Here is a 19,095-nt window from a genome sequence, read left to right as displayed (position 1 = left end):
TGATCACTGTCGCCCAGGTGGTCGAGCACCCGCAGCCCCCTCACCAGGTCGTCACCCGTGGCCAGCACCAGGTCCAACAAGGCGTCTCCTCTGGTGGGGCTGTGCACCTCGTGAGTTAGATGGTGGTCCTGCATTTGAGCTAGGAACCTACATGGGCAGTCAGACCTGGCTGACTGCTCTTCCCAGCAGATGTCTGGGAAGTTCAGGTCACCCATGATGACCACGTCCTTTGACTTCATTACCTCCGTGAGCTGACTTAAGAATTCCTGGTCTAGCTCTTCCCCTTGGTTGGGAGGTCTGTAGTAGACCCCCACCGTTAAGTCTCTTTCCCCTCGACTGCCTTGTATTCTAACCCAGAGCACTTCCGTGTGCCTCTCCTTTTGACTCTGTGCTACCTGGTGAGGATGTGTATTCCTCCTTAATGTAGAGTGCCACACCCCCACCTTTCCTCCCTGTCCTGTCCTTCCTGTATAGCCTATAGCCCTTGACATTCACCGCCCAGTCATGTGTTGGGTCCCACCACGTTTCAATGAGCCCCACTATGTCCAGGTTGGTGTCAGCTAGCAGGAGTATAAGTTCCTCCTGCTTGTTTCCCATACTATGAGCATTTGTGTAGAGGCATTTGAGGCCTCTTGTGGATGTCTGCACTGGCCCCCTAATCTCAGCATTGCCCTGGCTGCTGTTGCTTACCTGTGTATATGTTCCACTTGTCAGTCTAGGCTGGCCTGTACTTGTGAGTGCTGCTTCGTTTAGCAGTCCAAGGCTTCCTCCTCCCTTGTCTTCCCCTTCCACCGATGAGCCTAGTTTAAAGCCCACCGGAGGAGATCCGCCAACTTAGAAGGAAACACATGCTTACCTTTAGGGGAAAGGTGGAGCCCATCCCACCCGAGCATGTCTCGTCGTGATGTGCGGGTCGTTGTCAAGGAAGCAAAAGCCTGCCTCAAGACACCATTCCCGAAGCTGTCAATTGGTCTCTGCGATGCATGTCTCATGCCATCTTCTATGTCCATTCACTGGTAGAGCAGAAGAGAATACCACCTGTGCACCTATCTCCTTCAGCATGCCCCCCAGAGTATGGTAGTCCACCATCAGATGGTCAGGGCTGCTTCTGGCCACATCATTAGTGGATTAGTGGACATGGATTAGGACCGTGGAGTAGTAATCGGTGGGCTGGATCACAGCCTGGATCATCCCCGTCACATCATGAATCTTTGCTCTGGGTAGGCAGTAGACCTCTGTATCTCTCAGGATGGAGTTGCCTATGATGATCACTTGATGTTTTCTCCTCCGGGGACTGCTTAGCTCCTTTGGCCTGTTCGGAGTCTGGAGTTGCCTCCTCTCTCTCCTTCTCCTCCAGTGTTGCCAGGGCCTTGTACCTGTTCTCCAGGCAGAGAACAGGTATATGATTCTTGGCAAACTTTTTCATGTTGTGAACTTCTGTTGACCAAAAGTTTAATTATGTATAAAAAAATGCAGTAGGTCTGCAGTCTTGTTCGTGACACATTTGGGGATGAAAGTTCCCTATTTGCTTATGTTGTTCAAATTATTTTACATTCAAGGATTTAGGACATGTTTCAGGTCTATTTGTCAAGCAACCTAGGAAAAGTATTTCCTATTTGTTTGGGCATTTGCACAAGCTTAGTAAGAGGCTAGAGCAGGGGTGGGCAACTGCTTGGGTCCACAGGCCACATAAGCAATTCTGGGGAGCTGCCATGGGCTGGTTGGCACCCATTTACCCTCCTCCCGTGGCAACAACCCAGAGCCTGCACAGCTTGCAGCTCCTCCCTGGCCCACCCTGTACCCACTTTGAACACACCCTGGTGAGAGCAGACCAGCCAAAACCTGTGTGCAAAGCCCCAGCCCTGCATCGGCTCTGGACTGCCTGCCCATGTTGACTGAACAATACTGTGTGCTCTAGAACCTGCCAAAATGGGACTTCATAGATTGTAAAGTTGGAAGGGACCGGAAAGGATCATGGTGTCCAACCTCCTGCCCATGGCAGGGAAGAGGACTGTGGTCAGATGACCCCAGCCAGGTGACTATCAAGCCTCTGCTTGAAGACCTCCAAGTTAGGTGATAGCACTACCTCTGTTGGAAGTCCATTCCAGATTCTGGCCACCCTCACTGTAAAAAAACAAACAAACAAAACAAACAAAAACAAACAAACAAAAAAACCTTCTTCCTAATGTCTAACCTGAATCTACTCTCCACTAGTTTGTACCCATTATTCCTAGTTACTCCTAGGGGTGCTCTGGTAAATAGCACATCTCCAATTCCCTGTTGACCTCCCTTGATAAACTTATAGGTGTCTACAAGGTCTCTCCTCTTGTGAAGGCTAAAGAGATCCAGATCCTTCAACCTCCCTTCATATGGTCTTTCACAGAGGCCACTAATTATGCAAGTGGCCCTCCTCTGAACCCTTTCCAGATTCTTCGTGTCTTTCTTGAAGTGCAGCGCCCAAAACTGGACATAGTACTCCAACTGCGGCCTGGCCAATGCCGCATAGAGGGGGAGCCTCACCTCCCTCAATCTGTTGGTCACGCATCTGCTAATGCATGACAGGATGCAGTTGGCTTTGTTGATGGCTTCATTACGCTGCTGGCTCACGTTCATCTTGGAGTCAACTATGACTCCAAGATCCCTCTCAGTCGCTGAGCTGCTGAGGAGGTCATCCCCCAACCTATAGGTATGCTAGGTGGGGTACCTTGCATTTATCTTTGTTGAATTGCATCTTATTTCATTTTGTCCATTGATTCAACCTGTCCAGACTGACCTCTATCTGCTCCCTGCCCTCCAGTATGTTAACTTTGCCCCATAACTTGGTATCATCTGCAAACTTGGAGAGGGTGCTCTCCGCACCCTTGTCCAAATTGCTGACGGAGATGGTAAAAAAAAAAACACTGGTCCAAGGGCCGAACCCTGCGGAACCCCACTGCCTACCTCCTTCCAGGCTGAGAACGACCTGTCCACCACCACTTTCTGGGTGCAGTCCCTAAGCCAGTTGGCCACCCACCTGACTGTATAAGTGTCCACCCCACAACCTGCTAGCTTCCATATGAGAATAGGATGCGAAACTGTGTTGAAACTATGTTTAAAACACTTGGGATGTTCCTGGGGAATCCAGCTTGGGCCCTCCACTTTACTTTGCTGTCTAATGTGGGGACAGCAGACAACTCTATCAATCACACCTCTTTTTTTGTTTTTTTGTAAAGGTGTACCAATGCTTCGGTCTAATATCGGATTGGCACTGATATAAAGAAAATTTGTTTATATCAGAAATTGGCCTGAAGTGGCCGATAACTTGGCTGATTAAATGGCCTGTGCATGCACGCAGCCACAGTGCAATATGCAGGCAGTGAGAAGCACAGATGGCAGCATCGAGAGCTGCGTGCAGCAGGTAAGTAAGTCTGTGGTGAAAGGGGAGGGGTGTGGTGGGCCTCTGTAATGAGGAGGGTGAGGGTGTGGAGCTGGAGCAGCAGCAGGTGCTGCCAAGCTACGGCAGTGGAGGGGGGCACAGGACAGAGCTGTGGCATATTTGGGGAGTATGGGAAGGGTGGTGCCTTCTGCTGCTGCTCTCACTGCTCATCTGGCTGGGGGGGGGCATGTGCCCTCAGATCTGTGCAGTGTGGGCAGTGGTGGCGCTAGGAGGGGGGGGGGGGCGTTGTTTGGGGGTGGATGCAGCCCTCCATTGTAGCCCCGTCCCTGTGCCGTGTCCACCTGCCCAATGCCGCTTGGTGCCGGCCCCAGCTCACAGCTGCAGCCTGCCCCACAGCCTGCCCCACCTGCCTGTATCTGGGGCACACTCACCTTCTCCAGTGAAGGAGGTTCTATTGTTTTACTGTTCTAGCAGTGATGGGGTTTTTTGGCATATTTTTGGGGTGGGGGTGGGGTTGTATCCAGTCTAAACTTACTTGGAAATTTTGGGCCATTACAATTTGGAATATTCTGCTAAGATGGTGAAAAGGTATTCTTTGTGTTCTTTATGGCAGCCCTTCAGTTATTTGAGGACTGCTATAATGTCCTCTTAGTTGTCTTTTCCACAAACTGAATGTGCCCATTTCCTTTAACCACTCCTCATATGGCTTGTCACATGAATATTAAGAAAGTTGGTTGCTAAATTCATCCTGTAGTATTAATACTTTAAATGACAGCCACCATAATACAAATGACAGTCCTATCTTGGACGTAGTATTTTTCACAGGGTTCATACTAGAAGGGCACTGAAGGGGACATGCCAGATGAAGCTACTATTCCCTTTTTCTCTCTGCTGTGGGCCAGATCCAGTCACTTTAGGGGCTTCTGTTCCTAAGCCATCCCAGACATTTATCCAACCTCTTTGAAGGCCTTCAGTGAAGAAGATTCCACAGCTTTCCTATGCAGCTTATTCCATTCCAACGATCTTTTTGAATTCTAATCTTCTTCAGTGTTTTCAGGCTCCTAGTTTTGCAGACTTAAGCAAAAGGTTCTCTAGACCCGTGTCCAAATGATAAGTAAAAATGTTGAATTGTTCTGGGCCTGCAATTTTAGTTAGGCCTGTGGAACCCCACTTGAGGCTGTCTGACCTTCTAACATCGGTCTATTTAGTTACTCTTTGCTTGTGGTTATTCGGCCAACCACATATCCACCTAACCTAGTGTTTCCCAGGCTTTTGATACCTGGGGCATACTTTCTTTTTCTGGATTAAAATCAGTGGCACACTTTACTCTTACACCCAAAAAGGGGAGTGGGGTGAAAAAGTGGCTTTGTGAATGCAGTTTACAGATGGCTGTTCCCAGCTCAGTATATGTGCCACAGCAAGGGAGTAGAGAGGTGGCAGAAGCAGTGGTGGCATGGGCACAGGGAAGACCTTCCTGGGAAGGCAGTATGAGGCTGAACTGAGGCAGTAGTCTTTTTTGACAGGGCCACTCTGCTGTGTACCCCAAGATTGAGGTGAGGATATTAAACAAACTTTGTGCTGCTCTAGGAAGCTGCAGGATGCAGGCATGGCTGGGGTGAACAAGAGAGCAGAGGGATACTTGTTGACAAGGTTTTTCTGGAGCTTTGCTTGGCAGAGGCTGGGCAAGAGGACTCCCAGCTGCCTGCGACTGGCTGGACCTGGGAAGGAAGGAGAGGGAACCCACTTTTACCTGTCCCATGTGGGAGGACACAGCATGTATAGCATGCAGAGCAGAGTACAGCAGAACTGTGCTGAGCACCTGGAAGTGCAGCATGGCTGTATCCCCAGGGTGCAGGCAGGGTGTGATGGTGGCAGCTTGTAGATGTCTGGTCCCAGTGCTGCTGCTACTTCTCCCAGACTGCTCCCTGGGTGTGGTGCATTTGCAGCCTTTAGTTATTGGGGAGCTGCACCTGGGCTGGACATCTGCAAACTGCTGCCACCTACCTCCCCACTCTCCCTGCCTGCACCCTGGGGACATGGCTATACAGCACTCTGCATGTGTGCTGCGCCCCCAGCTTAAAATAAAAATATATATTTTGCAGCACACCCTCTGGGAATTGCTGACCTAGCTGTAATTCTAGCTAGCCCACATTTCTCTAGTTTACTTTTATAAGAATGCCACATTGGGACTGCATCAAAAGCCTCACTGAGACATATAATGTTTATGTTTATTCATCAAGCTAGTTATCCCGGTAGAAGAGGAAACTGGTAAGGCTGTGCAAAGCTTCGGTCCCTGATTCAATTTGGCCCGATTTGGTGGCTGAATCTCTGAATCCAAATCGAATTGGAGGACCTTGTAACCTCTCTGAATCACATTGGAACCCTCCAAATCGATTCGGAGATTCAGACACAGAGACAGTTTTAAATTTTTTTCTACATACCTTTAGGTAGCAGGGGCTCGTGAATGCTGTGATGCTGGGGCGCATGTAGTATCCCACAGAAGCATGGGAGGCTCTCCAGCGTGCTTGGCAGGAGATCCAGAAGTGGACCAGAAGCACTTCCAGGCCACTTTGGGTTTGCCAGGGAGTTTGTTTGGGGAGGGGGGTCCTGTGCACCCCTGGCTTGGTTACTGGTGCCTCCTAGGTTCAGGGGCACCCAGGGTGCTCCTGCAGCCCATCGCTGAGCCAGGGAGGCATGGGGAGCCCCCCAGCACGCTCCCCGGCAGACCCAGAAGTGGACCAGAAGTACTTCCGGTCCACTTCTGGGTTCACCGCTGAGCATATGGAGGGCCTGCCCATACTCCTGTGGGATGCTCCATGTCACAAGCTGTGCCTGCTACTTCAAGGTATGTAGAAAAAACTATTGAAGCTGTGTCCAAATCACTGATTCTCTGAATCTGCATCCAATCTTCAGATTTGGATTCAGCCATATAGAATCGGGGACACTGATTCAAATCAATGAATCGAATCGCTGTCCTTGATTCAGGCTAAATCTGAATCAACTGGGGCCCGCTTCGCACACACCTAGAAACTGGGTTGTTCTGGATGATTTATTGAAACAGAATACACTGACAGAGCCAGAGTAATAAAGGAGCATTGAGAATAAGCAGCGTTAATTATGCTTTGAGAAGCAGACATGCAGGTACAGTTGATCAAAAGCTTTTCTTGCCTCTTGCATTCAGTTGTAATTGTTCTAACCACAGAAGATCTACATTTAACTGTGACACTATCAGAAAGTAAAATAAGATCACTGGTGTCATAAAAAGTGTAGAAGCCCAGTTAAGTCATAAAACTTCTTGGCTATGTTTCAGTTAGAATATAATTCAGACACTCCCTTTTATGGAGTCCTTATTGTTCTGGAAGCAGTATTAAGACAGAATCTGAATACATTGTCTTATTCTGGAATAAATTTTCATACAGGGAGTTAATCCTATAGTACAACTTTAGTGATATAATTATGCTGCTAAATCTTCATATATAGACACTCAAGAGGGAGTGATTTTTAGGTAGCTAAATTTAACAACATTTTGACATTCTAGCCTGGCAAAGTTATGGATTGGCATTCATTTTTAAAGTGAGCTTAGTGACTTTTGAGATTTAGATAATGATCTTGATTAGCCTGATGGATATAAAATAGTATAGTAGAAAAAATATGTTCATTTCACTGCATGAATGCTTAGTTCAGTGGCTCTTAATGTTGTTAGACTGAAGGCAATCCTTGGAAAATGCCAGCTCATAGCTTTTTTTACTTGTTTTTTGACTGTGGAAAAAATAATAGAACCATTTTTTTATTTCAGAGAACTTGGAAAAGTCATAGCAGATCAGAATGTTTTTTATACTGTGTGTTCCGATTCAAAATCTTTAGGTTTACCTTGTGAGTTTCAGGCAGGTATTTGCATACTTAACAGTGCTATAGTGCAGCACCTTGGGGAACCCTTAAAAGGATCTCAAGGCACCCCTGGATGCCGCAGCACTCTGGTTGAGAATCTGTAGCCTGAGGTGCGGGGCAGCAATCTGTAACTTACAGATCAGATTCTGCCTGTGAAGAGACTGGGTTTCCCCTACAGCAGCTAAGGGCAGCATTCTCCAGCCACAATAGCAGAGGAGGTGTACCCAGGGTCCTGTTGCCTGCCATATTCAGTTTGTTCTCTCTGCTGCAGCAGAGGATGAATCTCTAGTTTCCTAGTGCCTGCCCTTTTCCATCCATTTCCTTTATGGCATCTGCAGTTTGCTAGGCAGGGAGATGTGGTCCTTAGTTGAGGCTGGGTCACAAACCACTGCCCATGTTGGCAAAAGCTTGTCAAAGCCTGCACTAGAAGGTCTTACTGCTTCATAGGAACTAGAGGTGTACTGCACATTCTATCAGCACAGTTAAGAGGAAAATTGACCTTATCAGCAATCGTTTTTTCTTGGCTGATAATGTTGCTGATAAATGCTGCATATATGTGCTCAGTTGCAGGATGCATGCAGCCAGGAATGCAGCCAAGTAACTTGGACAGCATCCCCCACAGTGAGGGAAGGAGTGGGGCTGGAGGGAGGAGCTGCTTCCTGCCACTGAGCACCTCCAGAGGAGGTGTGGGGGGCATGTGCCCCTGGATTTGTGCATGGGGTGAGGGCAGGTTGCCTGCTGTGGGCTTGAGGCCAGGGTCTGCACAAGTCACTTCTCAGTGGGGGTGCTGGGCAAGGGCCCATGGTTCTGTCCCGCTTCTAGGGTAGCATTCGCCACCCTGGCTGGGAAGCTTCTGTTCTTGTCCCACTCCCTCTCTCACCATGGGGGCCTCAATCTGCCCTACCATGTCCCTTCCCTCCCTCCTCTCTCCCTTCCCACACCACACACTGGCAGGAGGCTGCTGTCCAAGCTGTTGGGCTGCATTCCTGTAAATTGGCTATCGGATCAGTATTAGCCAGTATGACTAGTTAATAATCGTCCATTGGTATTAGCTGAGAATCTATTGGTGTACCCCTAATTTTAATGAAAAATTGCAACACGTTTCTCAAGGCATGTTAGTTGGTATTCATGCTGTTTCCAGTCCCTAATGCTGGATAGTTTTGTACAACTGTTTAGTGTAAAAATTTAACAAGCAGAAGCTGGGCTAAAATTACATTTATGAATCATTCAGTTTGAGACTCTACAAATTCTAAATGAAAATTGTTAGTTTCATTTTAAATATAAGGACATTTAGTTTTTAGAATTTAGGGGTAATGAGAACATGAAATGTGTTGACCTGTTGAATAAAAAGGCCCAAGTTTCAGTGCCCAGCAAATGAACAAAAAGTGAATAAACTGGTATCTAAATCCAGTTAATTGTTATCATTATGGTCTTATAAAGAAAAGATCTCCTTGGTTGGATTTCGGGGAAGAAGAGGGGTCTTAAATAATCCATGCTCTGGGAAATGAATAGAGGGAAATTCTCAAATTAGCCAACAATAAGGAAAGTTATCACTAGGGTTGTATTAAAATCCTCAGATGTAGTGGATCATTCCTAATAATGATCTTTTAGTCTGTTTGTAGTAGGGCCAGTTGAAATGACTTGGGTCAAGATGTGGCTTCACTCTTGACTTCCTTGGCTTCTGTGCTTGTTAGACTTTTGTAATATATTGTGTTGGGTTTGACTTCTTTTGTTGTTATTGGGTCTCATGGTGCATCCTCTGGATGATGTGTTAGTTCCTTAAATGTCTGGAAAAAGAGTAGTTTAGAAGTAAGGATGAAGTTTTGGCAGGGTCTGCAGAGACATTAGTAGAATCTCGGGGGGGTTTTTTGGAAGTGAGGCAGTATCTTGCAAAAGTGAGAGAACTTTTGAGGTTTTTGTAGTAGTGTTTTGCAGAACACAAGCGTCTTAAACCTAAAAGGATTGCACCCAAGTCTGATATTTTTACTCTTCAACTGTAAACGTACAGAAATCTATGTTTGGATGGTAGTTGGTATTTGGACATATTTCATATTGCATAAGCTGGAGTGTCCTGGGCAGTGCACACCTAGCTGAGTAGAAACAATTGTTGCAATTTATTTACTTGACTTTCAGCATGGAGTGTAACTGCTTTCCTCTGTATAAAAGGAAAATTACCCTGTTAGGTTTCTCTCTTTGGTTAGTAAGATGAAATAACCAATGCATTATGGGAGTTGTGGTCTACTGACTTTGGTGTGCAAGCAGCATAAATATACTTGCATATGTGGTGTAATGCCTCTAAACCAGATGCAGTTAAATCATTAATGATCAAATAGGAGCTTCAAAGTGATGCGTTAACTGATAACATAGGTAACAAACTTGGACTTTTAACTGGGCAAAGGGAATATATATATCTTTTTAATAGGCTTCATTTATTCTTTTATTATGTACATACTTAGATTCCTATGGTACTTTTAAATATAACACTTGGCCCCAAAGAACTTTGTTTTTGGGTTGTGAAGGGAAGGAGCTCTGATTATAGAAGTGTTGACAGGGCTGGCGCATGTGTTGGTAGTACCACGTGTTCTTTGCTTGCATTAAGTATTTCTAGCGTCCCTTAAACTTAACTTATTGATGAATAGTTTTTAAGACTGATGCTTGGTTTTGATCTGCATGATGAGGTGGTGGCTTAGCTTACCGGCTTAAAATTGCACTCCAGCTGTAAGGAACACTGGAACAATAAATTATTAGGACAAGAATGATACTGATACTCCTTCAAGTGTGTGTGTGTGGGTGGTTATTGAAGGTTTTCCTTGAATTAGTTCTCTTCCACTGCTACAGCAGGGAAGATAAATCTGGGGCAGTCCAGTCCAACCCTTAACCTCTGCCCCCCCCCCCCCAACTTCTTCCCAGCTCCCTCATTGTCAGACGCTGTTCTCCCTGAGCACATGGAAGTGAGGGGCATATTTGAAAACACTGGCTTTCAGATTGACATACGTGTAGTAATTTTCATATTATCACGTTAATATGGGTACCAGTAGATCTAGTTCATTTAGAATTGATGCATTTTACTTTTGAAACTACTACAGGTTTTTGCATAGGTACCCCATAAACATTAAGCTGCATTTCTGTTTCTATTTATATATAGTTGAAACTATGCCTGATATTAGTCCACAGCCAAAAAGGCTTATGATTTACCATATAGCTGCTGGGCCTCAGCAGAGTTGAGAGTGTTTCAAGCCATGGTGACCCCATAGCTGAGCACTGCTCCATACGGGTGCACACTTCTTCAGATCCTCCCCCTCCCTCCCCACCCTAATTAGCCCTCCACTTTGATCAGGCTTTTTGGTTGTAGCCATGTTGGTCTAAGGACATAGGCAGGCAAGGTCTTTGAGTAGACGTGGCATCTTATTAGACCAACTGAGCAGTTGGAAAAAACTTTTTAGCAAGCTTTTGGGTGCAAATCCCCCCTCTTCAGGCATAGGGAGTCTCTGCTGTTCTGAGACTTCAAGGAATGAGAGAAGCTAAAAGTGTGGCAGGGGGTCAGTGAATACAATAGGTGGAAATTAGGAAAACAAAAGGTAGAGCAGGGAAGAGGGATTAAGTGTGGGGGGGAACCAAAGGTGAGTAAGGGAGACTCAATAGCAGTAGAAATTGGAGGTAGAAAAGAGGCTGTCTGTGAAAAAGGAAATAGCTAGAAATTAGGAAGACAAAGGGCAGAAAAGGAGGGGAGGAAGAGTGTGAGGTCAGGTCTGTTGGATTTTCTGAACATTGGGTTTTCCAAGGGCGTTTCCAAACATATTTAATGAACATTGACAGTCCAGTCTTCATATCATAAAACTGCATGTTGATTTGTTTCTAGTAATATGCAAACCTTGCAAAATTTAAATGTAGGCCTTCTCATGCTACTTAATTGTTAGAGGTGAAATCTACCCTTTGCCTATATGCTGAATAACTGGAGTGTATTTAGAGGTAACCTCTAATTAAGGAGTTTAAATGTTCCCTCTATGCTCCCCTCTTTAATGATGAAACTGTTATTTCTTCCCTTTGTTCTGAAATAATGATGGTTCAGTCATTGGTGTAACATGTACAAGAAGCTGTCATACTAAACTACTGAAACCTAATGGACTACATCTAAACATTGTGTATTTTAATCGGCATGCAAGGATTACTTAAATTGTTGGTTTCAGTGAGGTTTAGAGGTTTTATACTGCTTTAGAGACCTATGGCTATAAAAGAGAAAGCAATATGTTGGACTTCAGTTGAAGAAAAAACTTTTCATGGTGGATTATGGGGGTCAGTGTTCCTTAGGCAAGAAATGCAAGTGGATGAACCGGTGTCATGCTCGTAGCCTTCTCTTTAGCTGAGAAATGACATAAGGATTTGTCTAATTTTTTTTTTTAGAGTCCAGCTAGAGGGAAATTCAGGAAGAGCAGTGAAGAGCTGATAGCCAGTCTTGCATCTATCATTGTTGATTCTTAGCCAAGCATACTTCTTTTGTGCATGAATGTCCTTGCTGGAATATGTTAGAATTCGATGAATCAAGACCTGCTTACTAATACCTATTATTTTAATTACTATAGGACTGTGGTAGCATCTTAATTTTTATGGATTACGATATCCAAATATATGTCCATATTTCAGCTGCAAATTACACATGAACATTAAATTTTATCCACTTTCTTTGCTTGAGGAAGTAAATTGTAGCTTTACCTGTTGCACTTCCAAATGTAGAACATGGATCCTTGGATCTTTGGAATAAGAGAACCATATTTTCTTTCACCTTTTGGCCATCAGGATGACTTTTTGGATGCCCTACTTATTCATTCCAAAGCGCAATGTCTGCATGCCTCTTTCAGCAAATGCTCTGATTTCTTGGCATGTAAAGCATAGGTGATTGAGCTGAGCACAGATCAGGAGTGTCACGTGGGAAGTACATGAATACTGATCTTCCCATGCAATTTAAAGACTGTGAAACATTGTTAAATGTATTCTGCTAAAAGTTGTGGAGCATACGTGGATATCTTGTGAAATTAAGCCTTGATAGTTATGCAGCAGCAGTCTTGTTTTTACAGGTTTTAAAGCTTCCTACTTAATGCTTTTTATGAAGTAAATATTATGGTAAAAAGTATTGTTACATTTTGGGGAGTGCAGACCTTCATTTTTTTTTCCCCCCTCCCCACAGGATTTTGCAGATTTAACATTAGATCTGGACTAACATGTTTTTCTTTTTCCTTTCCCTTCACTGCAGCCTGACAATGAAATCTCTTCAGAATGTAACCATGTAAGTATTGCTTCATTTTCTTTCATTTGTAACTAGCTATTGTATTTCTTCTCCTGGAGGCACTAAGGGGCTAATGTGATTATGGGTAATGGAAGAAAACATGTCCCCTTTTAATCTCCATATAATCTCAGTTTTTCTGATAGGGAAACCTCTCTTCTCTCAGCAGGAAAGGGAGAAACTCACTGAGCATAATGAAATGGCACAAAGTTTATTAAATTTTATTTTTACTGCTTTGATATGGGGGAAGAGTGGGTCAGCTAAAGCCTTTTTTGCCCTATACCCTCGCTCTGTGTGGCATTACATGCAGGATAAATGAGATTGGCAAAAAGGCCCTGTTGAAAGAGACGGAGATGCAAATGCAGCATAAAATAAATGCTTAGAGGTTATTAGATTAACCTGAATAGTTTCACTGTCAAACAAAACTCAGTAGCTTTTACTGATCTAGTTTGCATTGGTGAATCAGAGAGATTGAGTAGCTTGTAAAATAGTACAGCTGTTGGTATTTAACAGTTGTTTTTGAGTTCCTGAAACATCAGGTCCCGATAAGGATGATTCAAGTGTCCTGAAAGAACCATGTGGTGAACTGACACTTGCATTGTGAAATAGGAGTGTTCCTCAAAGGCCTGTTGGTGTCATCCCTCAGGTGTATTCTGAAAGAAAGTCCAAGCTGTAAATTCTCCTTATCATGTAGACTTGTGAGGCCAAGGCCTCAGGTCCATCAGTTTAAAAACCTACAATACTTAACCACCCCAGGCCGCCCCCAAGTCTCCCAGAAATCTGAGGAGTCGTATGTTAGTGTGTCTGAGTTGGAGCTGCACTCTAGTTTGGATCTGCTGCTTAGAGTTGGCCTTAAAATACTTAATTGTTTTACGAAAGCAGAGAATAGGGTATGGTTCCAAGAGGAGGCCTCGTTAGGGCCCAGTACATAGGAGCATGGGTGAGGGCCTCGTTAGGGCCCAGTACATAGGAGCATGGGTGAGGGCGCTACTGTGTGTGTGTGTGTGTGTGCGTGCGTGCGTGCGTGTGCGTGCGCGTACATGCACAAGAGTCCATCTCACCCTTTCCAAAAAGTCCTCTCATCTTTGCTTCATTTTTTGAGTGCTGGCAAAGAAAAGACTTTTGTGGGACTGCTTTGTGACAGCTGCTACCATCACCTGAAAGTTCTGTGTGGGTCATAACACATCTTCTGCCTCATTTTTGACACACAAGATGTGTGTGTCTCTCTCTTTCTTGGTTCATGTATCAAATGGGTCTCTCTTTTGGGTCATGCATCAAAGGATAGCAAGTGTGATAGAGGATGGACTTGACCACTGAATATAGATTAATTAGCTGTTACAAAAATAGCATTTGAAATAACATTTGTGTTTTAGACTGTTTTATAATGTAAAACACAAATGTTTTTCATTCAAAGGCACAGTTGGATCTAATCCCTAATCTTAGCAGTCACACCTCTTGCTGTGTTGCATGTGCACAGCAGGAGGCGGCATTGTGGAAATAGAGATCAGATCCCAATTCCATTCACTTGCTGGTGCAGGGAGGGAGCCATGGTTGGGAGTGCCAGGAACCATGATCCTGGGCTCCCACTGCATCAACAAAGTAGCAAGCAGTGTGCCCATGGCTGGGAGTGCCAGCAAACTGACTTACGTTCCCAGTCCCCTGAGTTCACCAGCCCCACATTCTGTTTTTAAGGTGCAATGACAACCAGCTGCAAAATTATTACTCATACTTTGTGTAATAATTTTGTGGCTTATTCCATATTTTATTGCACCATAATTGCATGAACATGCCAAAAGAGAACCCGTAGATTTGGAGTGGCCTGTCACACTGCAGTTTACCCTGGATATTGTTGAGGTAATAGCCTTCCAAAGAGAAGCAAATGGGGGACTGAATGCACAGCTCACTTAAACTCTAGCCAGGTTCTAGGTTTTGGTTAACAAACCCTGTCCAGTCTGTTACCTGCCATATTTCTGAAGAACGTGTTGCATAGTACACCCAAGCCATAGCATGTGTATTTAGTGGACTGAAGGGACTTTCCTGAATTTGCAGTATATGTTAATTTATGGAGTCTCCATTGTCTTATGACCCCAATTCCATTAGTTCTGAAAATGGATGCAACACGCATATTGAGTCCGTTTGTGCTCACATGATGAGAACTGGTTTTGGTGATGATCTAGTGAGAGAAATAAAAAGTTACAAAAATAAATCCCCTGGTAACTTTGTCTCAATTTTGAATATGGAAGATTACATTTGCGAAGCTGGATATTGGTCAGCTTAACTGAAAGAAATTGCTTTAAATCTAGCTCTAGACTGAAGCTACTGCTTGCTTGTCATCCCTGAGCTATAAGTTATATGCTTCTGCACAGTAGAATTGGGCTACTGCACAGTTAATGTCTTGTGTAGTTGCGTCCCCTGTATAGGAGATCGCTAACCCCAAATAACATTCTCTTCCCCTCTCTTTCATATAGTTGTTGTGGAACTACAAGGCTAACCTGACTACAGACCCAAAGTTTGACTCCGTGGCCAGAGATGTCTGTAAATCCACCATAGCAGAGGTAAGAGGGATGGCTTATTGACTCATTTTTGGGGGTGGTTTAACCACCAAAGCAGATATCATTTTAAATCTAATGAACACTTTGAACCTCTCTAGGTAAGAGATGATTTAGAGATGTTTAAAGCTGTGTTGTGCAGCCCAATGCCAAGCTGCATGGCATGGCTTTAAACTTGCCAGCACGTGGGAAACGCGTTGGCATCCCACACATGGGCACCTTAAAAGCCATGATGCGCGTAGCCTGGCACTGGGAACTGGTTCCCCACGCTGAGCTGCATTATGTGACTTTAAAGGTCTGAGCATGCATTGGTCTGAAATTTTATCCTAGATACCAAAAATTGCACATCCTGTCATACATTTTGGTATTTGGGACACAATTCTTCATAATCTGTTGTGTTTATATTAATGTCTGTCTAGATCTGTTGATATCAAGTATGTGTAAAACAGTAGACCCAGTAATCTTTGGCATATGCATTTTTATTCTTTGTACGTAAAGTAAAGAAGGGAAGGTTAATGTCTCATGGTATGGTGTCTATCTCTACATCTTTCAGAGGCTTAAATTTCTGTTAAGTTTTTCTGATGACTCTAAATTACCTAGATTTAACTAATACTTGGGTCTAATGTTCTTTCAAGGTAACGTGCACTCAGAGAGAGCTTGTGTACTTGAACCTAAATGAATGTGTTACACAGCATTGTATGGTGAACAAAACTCTTTTGCAGCCGCACATGGAACTGCAAAGCACAATAGGAAATGCTTGAGCAGAAATCTACTCTTAAGGTTTACCTACTCTAAAGCACACATGAGAGGCTATAGAATTGTGTGTATAATGCCATTCAGAATGTGAACACTGATTGTCCAACTGAAGTTTGGCTTGAATAGTGAAATAATCTTTGGTTTCAGTGGTTAAATGTGTGCCGTGTAAAGCAGATACATGTGTATTCTGGAAACTGAGATTGAAGTAATTTCATATCTGCTTGTGTGACTTCATCCAGCTGTTATCATGGCTTCTGTATAATGATTTTGCTTTTAATGATGGCATCTACGTTCCTTTCAAAAGATAACTCGTGACATGGATTGTTGTTTCTCTTCCCAATCTCTGTCTGTATTAATGTTTTTCTTATGGTTTCCAGTAGTATTACTTCCCATATAACTCTGCTGATGTTGCCCTTCCTGGGGCATTAGTGAAGATCAGTTGCTAGCATTTTAGCCATGATGTTGCTGCTTTTTGGTTTTAGCCATAAGACCCCTGAGTTCTTTTTTTGGAGTCACTGCTTTCCAGGCTAGAGTCCATCATGCAAGTATGGCCTACACTCATTGTTCCTAGTTAAGACTTTATATTTGGCCATACAGACATAATATATTGTTTTCTTGCATTGGTGGTATTGAATTTATTCGCCAAACTTGCAATGTGAAAAAGGTATATCAAGTTAGCGTGGCAAGATGCTTTTATCGTAAACTCACACTGGTTTGTATTAATTAGGTTCCCAAATTAGCAGGGAAGATGTGATTTAAATCACTAGTCAGGAAGTCTCAATTTAATCATTGTTTTCCACAAAAAGTGCATTCTTGTTGTTTGGTTTAACCTTCATTAAAATATTCCCAACCAAGGTCTCTTATGGCCTTGCAAGCCTTGTGCCATGTTGGGTTCCCCCTTCTACCAGTACCATTCTCTCACTAGTTCTCAAATCAATGGAGACTCTATACTCAGACATGTATCCCTCAAGACTTCTGGAATAGTTTGCTCAAAACGTTTCTCTTAATTCCGCTGCCCCTTCCTCCTTACATTGATCTCCAGAATCCTCCCCCTTGTCCAGATCTATACCAGCCCCAACAAACCTCTTTCTAAAAGTGCAAAGTTTCAAGAAGTTTAAATGAATAGAGGGAAGGGCTTAACTGTGTGCACACGAACTTGTAGAGACACAGTAGGGCTGAGGGTAGGTAATCAAGTCTGTTATTTCTCATCTTCATACGTTGCTGTTAATGAGGATGTTATCTCTGGAGACACAAATTTACAGTTTGAGAACTGAAACTAAGCATCACAGAGATGCTTAATGGGATCTTCTAGACTGAGCACTTAGTCCTATAGGGTAGGGTGGTTTGTTTTTTTTTGGGATGATCTATAGAGGAGCCTCTAGGAACCCCATAAGATTGGGCCCCTAATATAGCCTGTGGTCTTTTGTGACCTATTTATAAAATGTTTCTAAAAAGGTTACATAAATGTCTCAAATAGTATATAGTTATAAAGTTATAATCCTTATTCTTTGTATCTTTGAGTTCTAACATAAATTAAAACTTATCTTTATATGGTTTTTTACTTGATTTTTTTTTTTATTAAGTTGCTTTTTAAAAAAATATGCTGACTTAAATTTTAAAAAAAATCCAATTTTTAATTTTTTTTTTAATTGTTGATTCTTATCTGCCATTCAAATTAGCCATTTCCCCATTTTTCTGATTGAGGGTCAGGCTGAAAGACTTGTAATTACCTAGGTAATCTTGTGATATCCTTTTTATATCTAGGACCAAAAGTAGCTTCTTTTCATTTCCTGAAACTTCCTCAGTGTTCTGAGTTTTTTTGATAATCAACATTAAAAGATGTGTAAATTTGAACATGTTCTTTTCTTTGAGCAGATCAAAGATTGTGCAGAGGAGTCAGTTAAAAGAGGCTATTTGGTGTCCTGTCTGGTGGAACACAGAGGTAACATCACTGAATACCAGTGTCATCAGTATATCACCAAAATGACAGCCATAGTCTTCAGTGATTACCGTCTGATCTGTGGCTTCATGGAAGACTGCAAGGCTGATATCAACTTTCTCAAATGTGGCAGTATTCGACCTGGAGAAAAGGTATTCAGAAGACAGATGAGATTGGATTTGCGGTGGGGAGGGGCCTCAAAGGGTCAAAGATCATTCACAATTTAGGTGCTACTGTCAGACTTTTATGTATAGTAATCTTTAATAGCAAAGCTGGAAAATGGTAACACGCTCAAAGAAGTAAATAGAACAGTATTCTTATTTCAAGTAATAATTTAGCTAATGATTTGTTTGGGTTTTTATTAGTACTCCAAGTTTCTATTGGAATACTGGGGAAAATGTTATTTGCTGCTAACCCACCCACTTTTGTCTTGATTTCTATCCCCTCACAGTCTGAACTGGTAGACTATGTCCTTTTGACCATACTTGTAGGTAACCAAGGCTTTATAGGATGAATCCTGTAGCCAGCTTTGACTAGAGCTGTTGCCAGGCTAATTTTGGCCTGTATTGCCATCCCTAACATTGGAAGATTATCAAGGAAGTTGCTGTTGTGGCCTGTCTTTTCCCATATCTTGTTTCTTGGAGTTGATTCAAGATGAAGTAGAGTGGTCTTGTTGTCCAGATTATTTTTTTTATTTTACCTTTTTATTTGCATGGCATGCCACTTGTTGCAAGAAGCAAAAGGAACATTTTGTTGATGGATACTATGGGATTTCTGGTTATCATTAATACTTTATAGTTTTTATATAAATAAAAATTTATCCTTTTGTTCTGCCTTGGTTAATTTCAGAGTAGTTAAGATAAACCCTGTCACTTTGTTTCACGCCTTTCACTTTAAGATAGAAGAGCTGCACACGCTCAGCTTTGGTTTTTAATGTTTGTTCCTCTTTGGCTGTCTCGTCTCCATTCCATCTTCCAGCCCTTGCAGTAATTCATCAACCCGAGCAGCCTCACTTTTTTCATTGGAAATATGAGGTAATATCCAGTATAGGGTGTATCTGTTTCAGTTCTGTTTCCCTTAATGAGCCACTCAAATAAGACAAAAATCAAATTTGGGGTAAGGTATCTGTCCCGGGGTGGGGAACCAAACCCCAGAGTCACGGTAGGCCGGGTTCTATTGGCTATGGAGAACTGAGGCACGGGAAGCGTAGCGGTTTCTTAAACAAGTTGTGAATTTATTTGACTTACACTTAGGTGCGTAGGAGAACCATGTCTTCAGTTACAGTTTACAACAACAACAACAACAACAA

General features: G+C 43.3%; 1 protein-coding gene across 1 annotated transcript in view; it reads left to right on the top strand.

Moving 5' to 3' along the window:
• The window catches only part of GLG1 (golgi glycoprotein 1), a 100,380-nt gene that overhangs the window by 26,931 nt on the left and 54,354 nt on the right, over nucleotides 1-19,095 (top strand). The window contains exons 2-4 of the mRNA XM_019535610.1: nucleotides 12,513-12,545; nucleotides 15,011-15,097; nucleotides 17,723-17,938. Of these exons, the coding sequence (XP_019391155.1) occupies nucleotides 12,513-12,545; nucleotides 15,011-15,097; nucleotides 17,723-17,938 (336 nt within the window). The remainder of the gene's footprint in view (nucleotides 1-12,512; nucleotides 12,546-15,010; nucleotides 15,098-17,722; nucleotides 17,939-19,095) is intronic.

This window comes from Crocodylus porosus, unplaced genomic scaffold (assembly GCF_001723895.1).
Source record: "Crocodylus porosus isolate Cpor-Errol unplaced genomic scaffold, CroPor_comp1, whole genome shotgun sequence".
Classification (NCBI taxonomy): Eukaryota; Metazoa; Chordata; order Crocodylia; family Crocodylidae; genus Crocodylus; species Crocodylus porosus.
Note: the sequence above shows the minus strand (reverse complement) of the source record. Positions and strands in the feature narration are given on the sequence as shown.